The 20,339-nt window shown below is 28.6% G+C and overlaps 1 protein-coding gene across 1 annotated transcript; it reads left to right on the forward strand.

Annotated features, from left to right (window-relative positions):
• The first annotated feature begins 252 nt into the window (after positions 1-252).
• LOC111677232 (DNA repair protein rad50) lies at positions 253-8,293 on the forward strand. The gene is made up of 8 exons (XM_046954089.1): positions 253-1,551; positions 3,571-3,675; positions 3,762-3,858; positions 3,926-4,325; positions 4,632-4,645; positions 4,945-6,491; positions 6,564-6,660; positions 7,740-8,293. The coding sequence occupies exons 1-8, from the start codon at positions 358-360 to the stop codon at positions 8,108-8,110; spliced, it is 3,825 nt and encodes a 1,274-aa protein (XP_046810045.1). The 5' UTR covers positions 253-357; the 3' UTR covers positions 8,111-8,293.
• Positions 8,294-20,339: the final 12,046 nt, after the last annotated feature.

Below are 20,339 nucleotides of genomic sequence, written 5' to 3' on the forward strand. Positions count from 1 at the left end.
TCAGGGAATTCCAATTGGCTCTTAGGTCTATTAGGTCTGTGAGACTCAAGCGCAAAATAAACTATAAGTGAAATTGATAACATCTATCAAAAAAAACAAAATATGAGATTATTACCAATGTGTTTTTACTCTTAATCGGTTTCTATATTTCAAATATTTCTAAACCCTGATTTCCCAAGTTAAAAACTTCTTATCCGAGTACATTCACATTAAACAAATTGTCAATATTTGAAGTAAAATATTAAAGTTTTTAAAACAGCTTAAAAATCAAAGCATTATTCTTTGATAAAAACACAATATTTATATTTTACTAAATATTTTATCAAATAGTGGAACTTAGGAAATTAAACCAATAAAATGACCAAAGGATACAAAACCAAAGAATCAACTTATTTAGAGCAACTGGAAAAGAAGAGGAAAAGAGTCGCTGCTGACTTACAAAGGGAAATCGATGAAAGAAAAGCAAGTTTAGATTCACCGTCGTCATCATCAACATCATCATCATCAACAACAGAATCAACTGAATATTCAATTTCACAAGACGAAGATAGTGAAAATACCCTGAATATTTTAGATACCTTATATGACACCGTGGATAGTTCTACGGATGAGGAAGCAATCGAAGAAGAACAAGAAACATTAGCACATGACAAGATATTCTTTGAAAATTTTGGCGAATTGCCAGACATAACAAATATATCGGAAGATATAAGTGTTTGTACTATAGTAGAGGAAAAGGAAGTGATACCAAAGGATACCACTAAAGATATGGGACATTTTGTTAATCCTTTAACAGGTTCAGAATTTCACATGCATGTAGGATCCTTTTCTCTATCACAGGATAATTCAAAAGCATCTTCGGTAGCAAGCGAAGATACAGTTTCCGAATCACAACAGTCCGAATTAAGTGAAAACTTATTACCCGATGATATATTATTTGCAGAGACTCAACCTACTTCTTATGACAAAGAGGAAGATGAAACTACTAATGTACTTTTTGAAACATTTTTACAATTAGAAACAACAAAAGTTGAGCAAATAGTTGATGATATCGATTGGGAGGCAATTGCTAAACAGCAGGAAGATAAACTGATACTTGAAAACACATTGGAATTTATAAATGATATTATACAACGAGTGGTTGAAATAGCCGAACGGATAAGTCCCGAAGTAATTTTAAGACAAAATCTTGATAAACGTAAACTCTTATCAGAAATCTCACAAGTACATCAGCAATATGTAATTGAGCTGAAAGTTTCAGATTGGCTTAATCAAAAAGTAGTGGAATATTTTAAACGTAAAAAAATATTTCGTCCTATAATTCCAGAGAATATCAAAACTTTGCCTCAGGAGAAAGAAAAATATATTAATGCTGTAAGACGTTTAGACGAGTTATTAGCTAAGGCTGCCGATGATTCTACTACATGTAAAGTCAAACGAATTCGTACAGAATTAGAGAATGCCAAACAGAAAGTGAATACTGAAGTATTGATGTTCGAAAGTTTGGTTAAGATGAATTTAGTTAGAGAAACTAGTCCACAATGGAATACTGTAAGTGCAAATATTATTTACTAGTACATAATACAAATGGAGCTAATATGAACTGGACTTTTACCGATAAAGTACTACTTCCAGGAGACAAGGATATAAAATATCTACAAAATATCCAAAATTCACGGTCAATTTAGTCGAAGAGAACGTGACTCATATTGTCACCAGAATCTTTAACAGCTGGTCTATAGTCAAGACTGTAATCGAAACTATAGCTAATCTATAATCAAGACTATAATATCTTATCTATAGTCAAGATTACATTATATATAGAATATAGCTAGTCTATAGTAAAGACTACATCTAAGCTATAGGCAAGACTAGATAATCACTAGTCAAGACTATATCTAAACTATTCTCAAGACTATAGTCAAGACCATAGCTAACATATAGTCAAGACAATAGATTATCTATGTCAAGACAATAGATAATCTATAGTCAAGATTATAGCTAATATATAGTCAAGACTATAGCTAATTTATAGTCAAGACTGTAGCTAATATATAGTCAAGACTATAGCTAATCTATAATCAAGACTATAGCTAATTTATATTTAAGACTATAGCTAATCTATAGTCAAGACTATAGCTAATTTATAGTCGCGAATATAGCTAGTCTATAGTCAAGATTATAGCTAATCTATAATCAAGACTACAGTCAAGACTATAGCTAATCTATAATCAAGACTATAGCTAATTTATAATCAAGACTATAGCTAATCTATAATCAAGACTATAGCTAATCTATAATCAAGACTATAGCTAATCTATAGTCAAGACTATAGCTAATATATAATCAAGACTACAGCTAATTTATATTCAAGACTATAGCTAATTATTAGTCACAATAGACTAGCTATAGTCTATACTCAAGACTATATCTAAGCTATAATCAAGACTATATCTAAGCTATAGTCAAGACTATAGCAAATCTAAGTCAACTCTATAGCTAATCTATAATCAAGACTATAGCTAATCTATAGTCAAGACCATAGCTAAACTATAGTCAAGACTATAGCTAAACAATAGCCAAGTCTATAGCTAAACTATAGTCAAGACTATAGATAATCTATAGTCAAGACTATAGATAATCTATGTCAAGACTATAGAAAATCAATAGTCATGACTATAGCTAATCTATAGTCAAGACTATAGCTAATTTATAGTCAAGACTATAGCCAATCTATAGTCAATACTAAAGCTAATCTATAATTGAGACTATTGATAATCTATAGTCAAGACTAAAGCTAATCTATAATCAAGACTATATCTAATCTATAATGAAGTCTAAAGCTTATAGAGATGAATATAGACTTTCCTGTGGTCTTAAATATAGACTTGTCTATGATCTTGACTATAAGTAGGATGGTCTATAGTCTTGTATATAGTCTTAACTGTAGATTGGTCTATAGTTAATGCTATAGAGTGTATATACTCTGGACTATAGATAAGCTATAGTCTTGACTATAAATTGGCTATAGTATTGACTATGGATTAGCTATAGTCTTGACTATAGATTATATATAGTCTTGACTATAGTCTTGTCTTTTATAGTCTTGACTATAGTTTAGCTGTAGTCTTGACTATAGTCTGGTCTATAGTCTTGACTATTCATTGGTTTACAATCTTGATTTTAGATTGGACTATAGTCTTGACTATAAATTAGTGTTATAGTCATAACTATATATTGGTCTATAGTCTTGATAATAGATTGGTCTTTAGTCTTGATTATCATATAGTCTTAAACATAAAACAGTCTATAGTCTTTAATATATAGAAGTTTATAGTCTAAAATAAATTCTCGTCTTTAGTTGACTAAAGACCAATCTACTCTATATATAGTCTTATGTTAATGGACATTCTGTAAATGTTTTGAATTAATGATGCCTGGAAGTATTGCGACATCCTGATTAACTGGCGTTAATCAGAGTAACCAGTCCAGTTTATTGTCATAACATGAAATTTAAAATAATTTTCTCCACAATATTTTCTAATTCTTAAAGTTCACACAATTTTTTAGCTTATCGACCTATTATTACGAAGGATGGCAAAATATCGTACAGAAGTAAGCGAAGTACGATATCGAATGATAACAAGGCAAGATACGCATGCGCTGCTGTTAGAGGTAAATTTACGTAGCTAGTTAATAAAACTTTAAAAATAAATCAAAATATTATTTTCCAATAATAATTTTTTTATTTATCTTCACAGAAACTAACTAAACTTGAAGATTTGGGCAATGGTTTGACCATTAAAGATTATGATCACATACAAACCGAAAATCAAGCCTTGGGCAAGAAAATTGAAGGTAGTGCAACAACAATATATAAAATATGTAATGTTATAGTATAGTATCACGCTTCTAATCGTTTTAGAACGTAACATTGATCTCAAAAAACTTTATTTACGGTCACAAAATTGCCTTCATTTGTTGGCACATTTTAGAGAGAAAAAATCCATCCTCTGTAATGTTATGGCAACACAACGATCCGCCTTATACGAATTCTATGAAGAACGGCGTTCTTTGAGAAAATACATTTATGAATTAAAATTAAAACGAAGTCGCCTACGACAAGAAATTAATGAATTGAGTATACGGGGTGGTCTAATCGATAAACCGGCTCTAATGTACGACTATGATCAGACGATGGAGCGTTTGAGAGAACTACGTGAAATAGTGAATCGTTTAAGAATCACTTTAGATACTATTCAGCAAAGAATACAAAAGCTGGAAAAACGATTAACCCAAACTAATCATAATTTTTCTATGATTAAGTAAATGTTTGTACTTGTAATACATTGCGTCAATGTTCTTACTAATAAAATGAGAATTATTTAAAATTAATGGAAACTTTTTATTTCTAATTCTAAAAGGCAGGAATCTGAAAGGAAAATCGAAAAATCATTACAACATTTTCCGATCCCAGCAATAGTTTTGTAATTACTTTTGATTACTGAGATCTGGTTTACACTGGGAAACTTTTGTTGTGAAACTTTTGATTTTTTGTGTGTGAGAGAAAGAGATGGTTGGATATATCTTTATCTTTCTCTAACACACAAAAATCAAAAGTTTCCCAAAAGTTTCCCAAAAAAAAGTATACTCGACAAGCGAAGGACATGTCTAAATAGACTTCAAAATTATTCTAAGCCGATTGATAAAGTGGTGTAGGGTACAAAAATACATTGTATTTAAAGGGTTAAAAACTATAACGAAATTTACTTTATCTTTCAGTATTTTTCTTCAACATCAAATGAAAGCAACTAAAATATTTTAATAATATTTTTATATAATTTTTATACTTTTTTATACGTTTTTTTATAACTTTTTTAAACCGTGTTTTTGTATAACGTGTATCCTTTTTATAAACGACAATTTGGACCTAATCACGTTTAGATCAAAATTCTACAAAAATGCCTTCAATAGATAGAAAAATGCGGGAAAAACGTTCAAAAAACGCAAAGAAAACCAAAACTGAAATTCCATTAACAAAGTCAAATGTTGAATTAGAATCTAGTAAATCAAAAGCAAAAAACCTTACTGTGGAGTTCAATAACAGAAGCGATTTTAACAGAACATCAGACCTTAAAGCAAAAACGAATTTAGAATCATTGACAAATGCCAACAAAACCATTGATAGCCAAAGGCTAATGGTGCTCAAAAAGAATCAATTATTAAACAAGTTTATAAACAATGAACTTCTGGAAAAAGTTGTATCGGAAATTGACTCTATAGGATCATCTTCGGAATCAGAGGAAATCCTAGAAATTATAGTAGAGGAAGAACCACAGGATTTTAATGCTTTAGATGATCCAGAAAAATTTCTACAATTGGAGACATTTTTCGAAGAAGATATATTATCTGATGAAGAACTGGATCATATAAAAGAAAATAAGTTCGAAAAGGAGTTATTTGAAATGTTTGAAAATGTTCCAGAAATAGACGACCTGTCATTGGCGCCTACAGATGATTTGGTGATTAAATATCCAATAATTTTAGAAATCGACCCAACTAATGCCAAAGATACAGGGAAATTTGTTAATCCATTAACTGGAACGAAATCCTCATCTTCTGCCAGCCTAAGCACAATAACCAAGGAGGATGAAGAACATCACAGTACAGAAGAAAGTGAACTAGAAGAAACTGAAACGGAAGAAAAAATATCTCAGAAGAATAAAAGTGATAATTCGATTGGCGACTTAGTAGAATCTGCTGATGAATTCGATGATGTCCCTAAGCAAGCAAAAACTTATGATGATGAGGATTTGCTTGAGAAATTCTTTGAAAAAGATCAAGAAATTGAAATAAAGGATTTAGATGAATATCATGAAGCCAAAGTTGCCTTAATGCGTAAAGAACAAGAGCGTCTTATTCTACAGCACACCTCAGATTTTCTAAATAAATTAATTGATCATTGTGTGGCCAAATCCGAATATATAGATGCTAATGTAATATTACGAAAGAATCTAGATAAAAGAAAATTACTGGAAGAAATTAAATCTAAATATGAGCTATTGGAGGTGGAACGAAGAGCAATGCGATTTCTAAATCGTAAATGTGTAGAACATTTCAAACGCAAATGCTCTTTTCGCCTGATTACAGCTGACGATCCTAAGACTTTTAGCAATGATAGCAAAAATTACTATAATGCTCTTGATAATCTAGATAAATTGTTAATTACAGAAGAAAAAACCAAAGGTCTATGCTCGGCTCAAGTTATGGAAACGAGAGAGCAATTTAAAGAAATGAAACAAAGGAGCAAAATGGAAGTAAATCGACTAGAACAATTGATCAAAACAACATTTCAAAGGGAAAATTCTGAAAAGCTTAAAATACTATCGCTAAGTAAACAATTAGAAAAAATGGCTGCGATTAGAAAAGAAATTTCGGATGTTCGTTTCAGACTTTTGTTAAAACAACATGATGTTTCAGAACTAGGACAGGTATGTAGGTCTGGTTGTTGGCTGATAGTTTATGTTTAAATAAGATTTATCACATTGTGTTACTTTTTAAAGGAAAGGAAAATATTGGAAAATTTGGGAAATGATATGCAATTGACACAATATGAAACTATGGAGACAGAAACGAATGTTTTAAGCAAAAAACTAGAGGGTGAGTGATAGCTAGCAAAGTAGTTAACTACCTAACTAACTAACTAACTAACTAACTAACTAACTAACTAACTAACCAACTAACTAACTAACTAACTAACTAACTAACTAACTAACTAACTAACTAATTAACCAACTAACTATAGTCCAGTCTTTAGTATTGACTAGACTTGACTCAATACTGCTCTATTGACTATAGACTACACACCAGTAGTATTAACTATAGAGCAGTCCATAGTATTCATTATAGAGCAGTATACAGTATTGACTACAGACCAGTCTATAGTATTGACTACAGACCAGTCTATAGTATTGACTACAGACCAGTCTATAGTATTGACTACAGACCAGTCTATAGTATTGACTACAGACCAGTCTATAGTATTGACTATAGACCAGTCTATAGTATTGACTATAGACAAGTCTATAGTATTGACTAGAGACCAGTCTATAGTATTGACTATAGACCAGTCTATAGTATTGATTATAGACCAGTCTATAGTATTGACTATAGACCAGTCTATAGTATTGACTATAGGCCAGTCTATAGTATTGACTATAGACCAGTCTATAGTATTGACTATAGACCAGTCTATAGTATTGACTATAGACCAGTCTATAGTATTGACTATAGACCAGTCTATAGACCAGTCTATAGACCAGTCTATAGTATTGACTATAGACCAGTCTATAGTATTGACTATAGACCAGTCTATAGTATTGACTATAGACCAGTCTATACTATTGTCTATAGACAGTCTGTAGTATTGACTATAGACCATTCTATAGTATTATATAGACCAGTCTATAGTATTGACCAAAGTATAACAGTTTTTTTTTGTGGATAACTGCAATTTCGCGTTCGATCCTTAAAAATGGTCAAAAAAGTGAGTTAAACTTTGAGTGTTTTGACAAGTTTTCATTTCTCACAAGAGAGTCGATTTCACATGGCACTCGTAGAAGTGAGAGAGTAATTTCCTATATGTGAGAGTTGGACTATTTGTTATACTTTGGTATTGACTGTAGATCAAAAATTGTTATACTAATATATCGTTAACACATTGTTGTTCTTACTTTCAGAACGAAACTCCGCACTCATGAGACTTCATAAACATTATAATTCAGATCTTCACAACATGGCCCATTTGAAGGAAAAACAAAAAATGTTGCGACACATTGTAAGCGAGAAAAAGAAATATTTAAAAAAATTACAAATACAAAAAAACACCTGTCGAACGTTTATGTCGGAACTTAAAATTAAACGGCAGAAGCTAAGATCCGATATACGTAATGTCAGCTTTCAAAGTGGTCTGCTCGATAAGCCTATATTAATGAGAGACTATGATGAAACTGAGGAGAAGGCAAACAAATTACGTCAAACTATTGATGATTTAAAAAATACTATTGAAGCATTAACCACTAAAATTAGTGTATTAGAGAAAAAAGTATAATCAAATTGTTAATAATATTAGAGAAGCTTATTCTTTAACAATTAGTTTGAATACATAAGTGATAAAATTTGTAAATTATTTGCATAAAAAAATAAATCTCGAAAGTATTTTGTAAAAAAAAATATGTAATTTATAATTAATTTAAGAAATTATTCATAAAGTGACTAATAATATCGTTAATAAAATGTTAGGAAAAACTCATTTTGAAAAAAAAAACAATTTATATACAATATATGTCATTCTTTAAACACACCTGTAATTTCAAGGTATTTTTTTTTTCTTTATAAAATATTTTTAACATTTTATAAATAATTAAATTTTTTTCGTAAAGTGAAAATATAACAGATAAATTCTGTCAAATTGCCAAAAATTCTTAATGGATTATTAAAAGTTATTAATTACTCAATTTAAATGTTTTTTTCATACAAAGAGTTTATAAATAGAAAACGAATAAAATTTTATCTACTAAATACATGTAATTAAGGTAACAAAGAAATATTTATATATCGCTGTGTAAATTATGAGAGTTTGTAATTTTTATTTGAAACGCCAAAATCAAGGCAGATATTGTATGGATTCAGACTTTAAAAGTAGCACTCACCAAACTCACTCAAACTCATATGCTTCGTAATAAGCCATGGCAAATTGCTAAGCGAAACAAGAAAAGTTTGGAAGGGTCAGGAATGTGTCCTATTACCACTTCTATTGAATATGACAGGCTTGGGTATTAATAATTGCATTCTCAATTACAATTACATTTGAAGTACCTGTAATTGAAGTTTTTCTAATTACAATTGCTTGTAACTAAAAACATTCAAATTAAAATTATTTGTAATTGTAAATTTTGTTCTCTATAATTACGTGCAATTTGTAATTAGTTATTCCCAAATTACGATTACAAAAAATTGCAATTGGTAATTTCAATTACAAATAATTGTAGTTGGTAAAACATTACAATTACAAGTAATTATAATTTGTTATTGGTCAATTATAAATTACAAGTAATTGTAATTAGAAAAACTTAAAAATTCAAGTAATTATATTTAGATTTTGCTCAATTGTACTTTTCAAGTAATTGGAAGTATATTTGTTTACAAGTAATTGTAATTGACCATGTAATGAATTATTTTGTGTAATCACAGTAATCGAGTCAGAAATAAACAAATTTATGAAATATCATTATCATCCAATAGTTTCAGAGGTATCGAACTATTTCAAAAAAAAAAGTTTCTTAATCACTGTGGATATGAAGTAGTAATTGAAAAGCAAGTGGTTGTGTAAGTACAAGACATTACAAAGATTTTGATTGAGTATAGTTGTTAAAATTAATTGAAAATTTGTATAAAATCATTGTGACTAAAACTTTTAATAATTGTTTTATTTCAATTTCTGTTATTCATATCACTAAAAAGTTTTTTAATTAAACATATGGGGGATTATTAAAAACTTTTAATTCCTTTGGAATTTTATTTAAGTCCTTATAACTTCTGTAGTAATGAACTCTGAAACAAAGTTTTTACGCAGTGGAATTCTCAAGATTTCAAACCAACATGGTGCAAAAGTTCTAGATTAGAACTCTTTATTTCGATCCGCAATCGTTCCTTAAAGTTTAAAAATGTTGAAAAATCGTATGTCACAAGCTAACTTTTCTCCATTATTTTTTCTTTTTTGGTCTTGGTTGAAGATTTCTGAGTATTTTTTGTTACTGTACTTAGTAACTACAATTAGGAGATCAATCCTTTACCAACTTTTCCGCGTTTCATAACTTTACGTGTTGATACTCAGGTGTCGAAATTTGTCCCCACCATTTCTTGAGTTTTTTTTTAATTTTTAATAGTTTTTTGGAATGGACCCGTGCGCCGTTTAATATTATTTAAAAATTGAGCCCATTGTAGTTAGACATCGTAATTCTGCACAGTTTGAGGTATATCTCGTTGATGTGCCCTAAATAGTATGGACGCATAACAGTCACAAAAGTAGTAAAACGTAAGAGAAATTTTTTGAAAATATCAGTTTTTCGCTCGGCACATCCTCACTCATAAACAAAATATTGCAAATTATTGCGTGAAATTAGTTTTTTGTTATTTAAAAATATAAAATCGAATAGGCGCTAAAAAATAAATTAACGCAAAAATTTTATGGACTTTTTGAAAATTTTGCAAAAATTACATATTTTATTTCGTGATTTAATACATAAAACAATGGCTTTGAAAAATTTAAACGCATTGTATTAATGTCTAAGGGTTATGATACAAGCAAACCATTGCTATGAAAAATTTGTTCAAAAATACAGTGATAGTTGAAAGCGCGACATTTTTATCTAAACACATTTTGCTAAGGCACATCATGGATGTTCGACTAAATTCATCAAAATTGGCTTTATTTGCAAGTTTTATTAATGATTTAATGAAAAACTGGTGGGCGTCAAAAATATAAAAGGATTGCATGTTTTATGGACCAAATAAAATTTACTTAGATTTAAAATGTATCACTAATGTAAAAACATATTTCATTGTAATTTCACCATTTTAACTGCATTTTCTTATAAACTTTTGACATACAATTTTTATGTGAACTGCATTTTTGTCAAATTTTGCAAATTCGCGATTTTATGCAATTTTTTTTTTTTTACTATGTAATTTAATATTTGTGGAGCCTAAAATGAGTTTGGATAAGTCTTCAAGAAACTTTATATATTTAAGATATTAACACTTAGAAAAAATAGGTTTTAACTTTAAATATAGAAAATTTAACAATCTTAGCAATCGTTGGTAAACTCTACAAAATTTAATGTTTGAATGTTTTGCATGTTTACTATTCTAAAATGGTTTCGGAAAAGGCTTTAAAACTTCGCGACAAACGAAAACAATATATTGAACAAAAAAAAAACAAAATTTGAAAAGGAGAGATATTCGCAAAAAAAATGTGAATATAAATATTTGTTATAAATCTAATAGTTTTAGTATAAAATTATAATACATATTTTTAAATTTGTTTGTTAATAAAATATACGTTATTTATCGAAAAATAGAAATTTTTAATAAACTCCATAAAATTTTCTTTCAGTGTATTTTACAAATTGTTAAAGATTCATTTTATGGCTTATTTCTAATATCTCTTAAATAGTTTTATTGTTCTGTGATAGATTTTATCATGAAAATTAATTTTGAGAGTTTTTTTTTAATTTATACTTCAAACCGCCATAACTTCTGCGCCACTTGATAAAAATCATTAACGCGAACGGATTTATAATGTAAATAGACAGCTTTTCATTTGCTCTAAATATTTTGAATGTGCCATTAAATTTAATTTTTTTATTTTTTTAACTCAAAAATCAAAAGATTTTAAGAATTCCCCATATTCATTTATCTTATTTAAATATTTTAATTATTTATTCGCATTAATTATGTATTTAATCAATATTAACATACAGAGTGGAAAATTAATATTTTATTCATTTCCTCATTCAGTTATGCATTCTTTTCAACCATCATTGAAAAAATGAAGGTCATATTGATTTTGCCATTACATTTGTAACACATAGAAAGTACACAGAGAAAATAAATGGCAACAAAGTACCGAAAGACATACATATAACCATTGCCATTGTGATTTTAACTACGCAACGTTGTCATTACAACAACGATTTTTTTGTCATTTCTCCAACGCATCCTTTTATTTTTGACAGCGAATCGTTGTCATTTCAACAACGCAGCGTTCTGTTTGACAACATAGCATTGTCACTTCCTACCAAATTTGATGTGGTATATGTATGTATATTGAATAAAAACAATATTTTTAATTCGAAAGAGCTCGGCCCATAATTGACTTGAATTTATTGATTATAACAAAAATATAGTTTCAAATATATCATAGATTATTTATAAGGAAGCATTCCTTTCACGGCATATGATTTGAAGATTTAGCAAAGTCGAATATAACACTCTTACTTGTTATATATTTTTTTGTTGATAAAAAAAATTATCCGTACATACTTTGACAACGGATGTTATTGAGAAAATTAAAACACTTTGGTGTCAATTTGGTAACAACCAATTTGGCATAAACTAAATAATAGGGCATAAACCAAAGAAGCAAGACGGCTTTATTTGGAATTAAAAAGAGCCAATTTCGATCCACGATATCACCATCTTAAAAATTACAATCTAAAAATTACAAATATAAGTGGCTTAAGAACTAAAGCGATTAGAAAGAACGGCCAGTATGGATATAAACTCTATACATTTTTAAATATTATCATAAAATTGTTCAATTTGAAAATCACTGAATACCACATAATTCACTATTAAATGATAATTTTTGGATAAATTTCCATGTTCTGTTTATAAATAGATCATTCTGCAAAATATTTTTCGTTTCAAAAATATGTTTATAAAAATACAAATATTTCCTAATTTTCTTGCCTAATCAAAATTAGTTCCACACATGCATAAATATTAGTAACCTCACTAATAGCAACATATTATGGTTAAAATTATGATTGTAGTCTAAATATATTATGGTTATTGTAACAATTTTAAAATATCATATTATGATTAAATAGAGTTCAAAAATATCACTATTATATATTTTATTTACTATAATATTGTTTTTATACGTGATTATATTATTACCCAATCTTATCATAATTTCGTTAAAAAAAATAAAGTTTCTAAAAAAGTAAAAAATATATATATAAATAATGATAATACATATACTAACAGTCAGGAGCGGATCCAAGGGGTGGGAAAAAGGGAAATTTACCAAAAAAAATAGAAAATTCGTGGCAATACATATTTAATTTCACATTTCTAGGTTAAATATTATAAAAAAATTCAAAAAGTACATTTTCATGCTTCTTTGTTCAATATTATACAAATTTCAAAAAGTACTTTTTGAGGACCCATAAAAAGTACTTTTTATGGGTCCTCACTTAATCCAGGCCATACATGCTTAATATCATGTTCAAAAAATAAGAAAACGTACAAAAAAGTCCCCTTTTATTGAAAATGTAAGTACATTTTTCACCCCTTAAAAGTTCGAATATTAAAAAAGTACTAAATTAGTATTTTTTTTCTTTAAGTTATGAATTAGCCGAAAATATTTTTTATAGGTTTATTGGTTTAAAAGATACATGGGGTGTAAAGAAGTACCAAAATACAGTTTTTAACCGTTTTTTTTCCCAAAAGGGGCCGAATTTGAAAAAAAAAGTACCAGATACCTGTCAGCTTATTTTTTAAGTGAACGACTTTAAACTGATTTTGAATCTCATCTACTTTAGGAGATGTGAAGTTACCGAATTTACCCGTTTTTAACCTTTTTAACGCCCTAAACATTCGAATTTCCAAAATTCCGTAGTGGATATATTTGGTGTGAGACCAATCTCCTGTCCAAATTTCAGCTCTTTAGCTTCAACCGTTTAGGCTGTGGGATGATGAATCAGTCAGTAACGTTACAATTATATATATAGATGTTTAGATAGTGAGCATATAAAACCTACTATAGCCGAATATAACTTTCTCATTGCTTTTTAAATCAGTGTTTATTGAAATGTAAAATGATTTTAATAACTTGTTCATTTTCTTTTTTAGAATTATGTAATAAAAATGCAATAAAATGTGAAAAAATACGTGATTTTATTTATGTTTTTATTATTATTATTTTACTTTTAATTTGTTTAGATTTATTTGTTTTTTCTGTCACAAATCATTTTTTTTTTCTCCTTCATGAGTTAATAAACAGGGAAAAAATATTCATTTGGCTCACCCACGTATTTCATACGTTTAGTATGAAAGTTTTTGCATAAAAAAGAAAGAAAATTAAAATGTTTTCTTTAAACTTGACATTGAAATTGTTTAGTTTATTAGAGAATATTAAAAGTTGTGGAATACATCTTTAAAAGTGGATTATCCCATATTCATATACTTCAGATTGTAAATAGTGTTATTAGTTTTTGGTTATGTTTGAAACTTTCCAAAAACAAAAACATGTCCATTGTCTTTTTGTATGTCTACATAAAAAGCAAAACGTTTCGTAACTTTAATGAAACTTTTACGTTAATCTGTTTACGGTAATGTAATGAAAAATTTTGTTATTGATACGAAATTTTACGTTGTATTTACGAAAAATACAATAATATATTCAGGAAATTGAGATTTATTTTGGCATTTCGTGGTGTCTACGAAACTTTGTGCGTTAGTATTGCGTAAAACTAAATTAATGGCGTTATTTTATTATACCATCTAAAATTAATAAAACATTTTTCTTTAATGCAATGACAATGGTAATTGGATAGATTTCAAGAACGAAAAAAGTATGAATGTATAGTTGGGCATCGCCGACGGTTGTATGGGAGATAATGCGAAATAATGGACAGATTTTAACTATTTTCAATAGAGTAAGTCCAAAAGAAGTATATGACAAATTTCATTAACATTAACACCAAGACTGACATGCGGGCGGACGGACAGATGGGCATAGCTAAATCGACTCAGAAAGTGACTCAGCAGACCTGTACTGACTCAAAAACTTACTTTTCAATAAATACTTACTACATACCGTTTGTATTATTTAGATGAAGTCTAGTAATGACTTATAAATACCGTTGGATGTAAGTGCTTACTTTTCGGCCTTGACATGTTGTTTTCCAATTCAATTTTTTAAATAAACGAAAAACAAGTCGTCTGTGCCGAATCTTATATACCCTTCATAATGATGTGTTTAAAAACAGTCAGTACGAATTTTATTACAAAAAATCAAGAAATATCGATTGCAAAACGGTAAATAGTACCCTATTATGGGTTCCCACTTAATCCAGGCTCTACATAATTAATTTCGTATTTCTATTTTCAATATTAAAGAAAATTCCAAAAATACCTTTTGTAACACGAAATAGTACAAAAAAGTTCTCTTTTATGTGTTCTCGCCTAATTCGGGCTCTACATACTTAATTTCATGGTTTCTAGGTTCAATATTATAGAAAATTCATAAAGTACCTTTTGTAGAACGAAAAAGTACCAAAAAATCCCTTTTGAGGTGTTCTTGTCTAATCAGGACTCTACATACTTAATTCCTAAGTTCATTATTATATAAAACTCAAAAAGTACCTTTTGAAAAGCGAAAAAGCACCAAAAAGTTCCCTTGAATGGGTTCTCAACTAATTCCGAATCTACGTATTTAATTTCATGTCCCTTGGTTCAATATTATAGAATATTCCAAAAGTACCTTTAGGTTCAATAGTATCGAAAATTTAAAAAGTACCTTTTGAAAAACGAAAAAGTACTGCTCCCGCTCTGCTGCTCTCGTTCTGCCTTGATTTTATAAACAAGAGTACAATAACAAAATTTACCGTATGATTATGTATTTAGTTTTTGTTTTTTGCAATTTCTGTTTGAGCTTGAATAAAAAATCTCAATTTTTGATTAAATTTTCAGAGGTGGTGGAAACTAATGAAGACATACTGTATGTTTCCTTGTTGGCTATTTGGAGTTTTTCAAAAATAAAACTGCTTGCTTAACTCCTTATTAGTAATCGATTGTGATATGTTCTTATTTAACTCCCTATTTGTAAGCAAGCTTGAAATATAACGAGGCCTATGAAAGATTTATAAATTATAACTTTTACTTTGATTACAATGATAGTTCCGTATCTTTTAATCAATTAAGAAAATGATGATGATAATATCCTCCCTATTATAGGGTATGACAAATGTTTATTTTCTCGCAAATGCACTGACCTTCAAGTAAAGACTCGATTGGTCATATACACACAATTAAACTTAAAATTATTCAAAAGATCAAAATTATAGATGGACATCTGGTAGGGAAAACAACTAAAAATATCTACACTAAACGTCAGACAATTAGACACAAATTAATCCTCTAGTCATAATAAGACAAACATTTAAATAATAGTTTATTTTTGTTTATTTGTGGAAAACTAAGGCCAAAGCATAAAAATATTAAAGCCAAACATTTTGTGTTCACTTTCGTACATGGGATTTACATATGTACATACATATGTATACAAAACTACATACATAAATGCGTAAAAAAGTTTTTTTTTATCTAGACAGCAATTTTTCTTCGGTTTTGTTTGTTATGAACGTAAAACAAATGTTTAATTTTGTTTATATTGTTGTTATTCCACTATGGTCAACTATTTATTTTCATAGAATATTCTATTTAAGTAAATGAAAGTATTAGTCATTGTATGTTTATACAAAATAAACAAAAAAAAAAAAAATTGCAAAAAAAAAACATAAAAATAATAGCATGAATAAAAACATAAACTTTTGATTATTTATTCTTACTTATTTGGTCAAGAAAAACAAATTTTTACAACGTTTATTTTTAAAAGTTGTAAAAGTAAATTTTATTTTCTTTAGGTCAATTAATGTTATTATGCTCTACTACTGGAAAACTCTTATAGGTTCATTACTCAGTTTGTAACACTATTTAGTATGCAAGCCGATAAGGCAAATTGAAATATAATAAATATTTATATTCTAATATTTTGCAAAAAAGTTAATATCAATCATTCAGTGATTTTCTTAAAAATTGTTAAAAGACCTTCAATAAGTTACTGAAACTCTTTTTAAATAAAATCCCAGCAGTTCGACAAAGAGTCAATGCATGCGAAATAAATGTAATTTCGACTAATAGTTAACCACCTGGATGAATGTAATTCGTATGTTTTGGGTCATTAGTCACGAATGTACCCTTTGTAATCGAGAATGAAGACAGTCGTCACTTTAGAGTGAGCAAGAGCGGATACAGTCGTCTCTTCACTGTCCTCAAGTAACCTAGAGATTATACTCTCAAGAGTTGTTTTTTTTTTTTTTTGTACTTCCGAAAGTAGTTATTTTACCCATCTTTTGGAGAAATGATTATTACTTTCTACTAATATGCCACCATTTGGTTGACTCCAATTTATATCTTTCGGGTCAATCTTCACATTGATGTCACATACTATTCTAGAGTGTAGAAACTTGAAATTTTTAACCTTTATTTCCATTAATATCTGACCACCTGTTGGCTTCAATTCGCATATTTTGGACCATTCATCAAGAATAAAAGTAAATCCTCACTATCTTAGAATACGTCCACGTCCTAGTTTTATATCAATAAAAGTAGCGCAAGTTAAATAGCTAGTAATGAGACTGACTTCCAAGAACCCATTTGGAGATTAGGGTGTAGAGTGACGATTGACTTCATCGTAGGACAAGCCCATGTTAAAATGGTTGGTCACAATGGTTGGTAGTCAGTTCGGGGCTGTACCGTCGAACTGCTGGGTAGCTAATATGGGCAGGAGGTCTTTGCAGATTAGCAAATTAATATAGTAACAAAATACTTAGGTATTACTAACACTAAAACATGTCTGTGGTATACATCTCTACTATGGATTATATTTTATTCGTCCTCTAAAACCCAAAATGTCCCTAAGTAACAAACAATCTAAAACGAACATAACAAAAAATTCTAAGACCAAAATTAAAGAGCGATCATACTAAAAATTAACAAAGGGAATTTTCTTTCTATAAATTGTATTTACATCGAAATTTATAAGTTTACTGGTAGTTTATGACAGTTTCTGTTTTATGTTTATGTGCAATCTACCATCAGTACAGATAAACTTTTGATTTATACATGATTTTATTGCTTTATATAAATTTCTCCAACAGAAAAAAAAAATAATTTGATTTATTAAATAGTTTTTTTTTTGTGTTCTTTTTTTACAACGAAATATGTTATTTTACTTAAAGTACACAGATTGATAAAATTAAAGAAACGAAACCCTGAGCCATGCTACACTTTTCTAAAGAATCGCACTTCGATTGTAGCTATTAATTCTGAGTTTTGAGATATAGTGTCCAGAAGTTTAGAAAAACGATGTTTTTGAGGCCATATAACAGCGCCAAGAATACTTTATTTATAAAATTTAGTTTGCCGTCTGAAAGTATATTATATTGACTTTAATAAGTTCTTAATATCTATATACGCATACATCGCTTATCTGAAGATGTTCTAATTAACTCCAAGCTTAAAGGAAAGTTATCTTGATTATTAATATCTCGAATCGCAGACGCGATGAGAACACTATTAGGTAGGATTCGGATTTAGCACAGCCAGATGGTCTCTGGGGTAGTATGTCATAATGTCCATAGATTGTCCATAGAATAAATTGAGTCATAATTTACAAAATGACAATTTCAAAAGTGTCACAATATCCAAGATTAATGCGAAAGAAAGTCCATGGATTTCAAAGAGTCCATTTATGAAAAAAATATTTTTGCGAAGGCGGTATTCAAAATTCCCCTAGAGTTTAAAACTCTGCTCCCGGCCGAAGACCATCTATCCATGATACTTTTTAAAAGGAATTCAAAATGCAACATCCAACAAATTTTTGGAGCAGTTCTTTTCGGGATAAGTGTGTCCCTTTCTTAAATTTTAAGCAAATTTTCCAACACATTTCTGTTTTAAAAGTATCGCAATATACATGGACATTGTGACACTTTAAAAATTGTCCATGGACATTATGTCGCATTAAGGTGTATCATAAGTTCTACGGACATTACGACACTGGACATTATGATACGCCACCGGTCTCTGGGTTAAAAATGTGTTACCTGTTTCATTTTTAAAAAAAATCATATAACCTGTATATAATGTCCTGAACACCGGAAAGATTTTGAGCTATTGTGGCCAAAAAACACAATGATTGGATCACTGAGTTAGTTAGTTAGTTAGTTAGTTAGTTAGTTAGTTAGTTAGTTAGTTAGTTAGTTAGTTAGTTTGTTAGTTATTTAGTTAAAGCTTGGGTAGAAAAATTATCTGAATTTCTCCAGAAAAGTCATGAACTACATGACAAGTAGGCGGTTTTAGTAAATGTGGGCCATTAAAAATGGCACACAGAAATATTAAGGGTCTTATAAGGTCATCGATCGTATTAGAATTTTATAAGAACTGTAATTATGTTATACAACAAGAAAGCATTCGAGGCGTATGAATAATATGTATTTTTTGAATTCTTCAAGTAATAATAAGCATACGCCACCAACTAAGTATTTATTATAAAGCAGTTCGACAAAGAGTCAATGCATACGAAAAAGACAGTAAGGTGGCTAGAGGCCACCACAAGTAGTAGGTTAAGTGGTCAGTTCGGGACTGTCCCGTCGAACCGTTGGGATATTACGATAACAAGAAGTTTAATACATTTAACTGTGCTATTCTTAATATTAAATCAATATGTATTGTCAAACAAGATTATGACAAAGATTATGTCGATTAGATTCCAATTAATTTTATTAATTTATATTAATAATTCAAAGGAATAGCATTCAATAAAAAAATAATTTTTATTAAAATTTAATTCTTTTTTGCAAAGTATTTTAATTTATTAAATGTAAATAAGCCCATTAAATAATTGTCTGTTGTTGTTAAAATAAAATTCAAATTATAAATCAATACATTTTATTTCAAATTGGATATTGCAAATGTCGGTAAGTGGAATATCAAACAATTAATTTAAATTGGCGCATGGCAAATATTTCAAATACATCTACATATGTACGAACATAAGTGTAAATGAATATTGAACAGCACTACAGACGGACTAGCAGACGGAGGAACAAATACAATTTTAAGAAAAAAAAGAATACATTTTGATATAATTTTGTTTCTTTAGAATTTCCAAATTAATTATTCACACATCAAAACGAAAAAGCGGCACACAGATAAACAAATAAACACATACATACTTATATAAATTATTTTGTATAAAAAAAACAGATATACAAATACAAGATTTTGTTTATAGAATTAAAAATGTAACATTGACTGAATGTTTATGGCCCAAAATTTAAACTGAACAACAAAAATTTTAAATTTTTTTCTGTTTTTTTTTTTTCACAGCCTCGACACGCTTTGTATATCAGTAAAAGTCTTTAAAAATAAACAAAATTAAGTCGATTTTTTTTTTGCTTTTTAAAATTTTGTTAATTTGAAAAAAATATGAATTTGAAATTAGTTTGAGAAAAAGAAATTTGTTTTGTAAAAAAAAACTTTTCTAGAATTATTAAGATAAAAATTATTTTGTTATAAAAATGAGTGGGTTGAAGTAGATTTTTTATTTATGACTTTCGGCTTATTAAAATAAATATCTAATAATATTTTAAATATTTTGTTTTTATTTAATTTATTTAACGTTGTTTAATTAAAGGAGGAAAATT

This window comes from Lucilia cuprina, chromosome 6, assembly GCF_022045245.1.
Source record: "Lucilia cuprina isolate Lc7/37 chromosome 6, ASM2204524v1, whole genome shotgun sequence".
Lineage (NCBI taxonomy): Eukaryota > Metazoa > Arthropoda > Insecta > Diptera > Calliphoridae > Lucilia > Lucilia cuprina.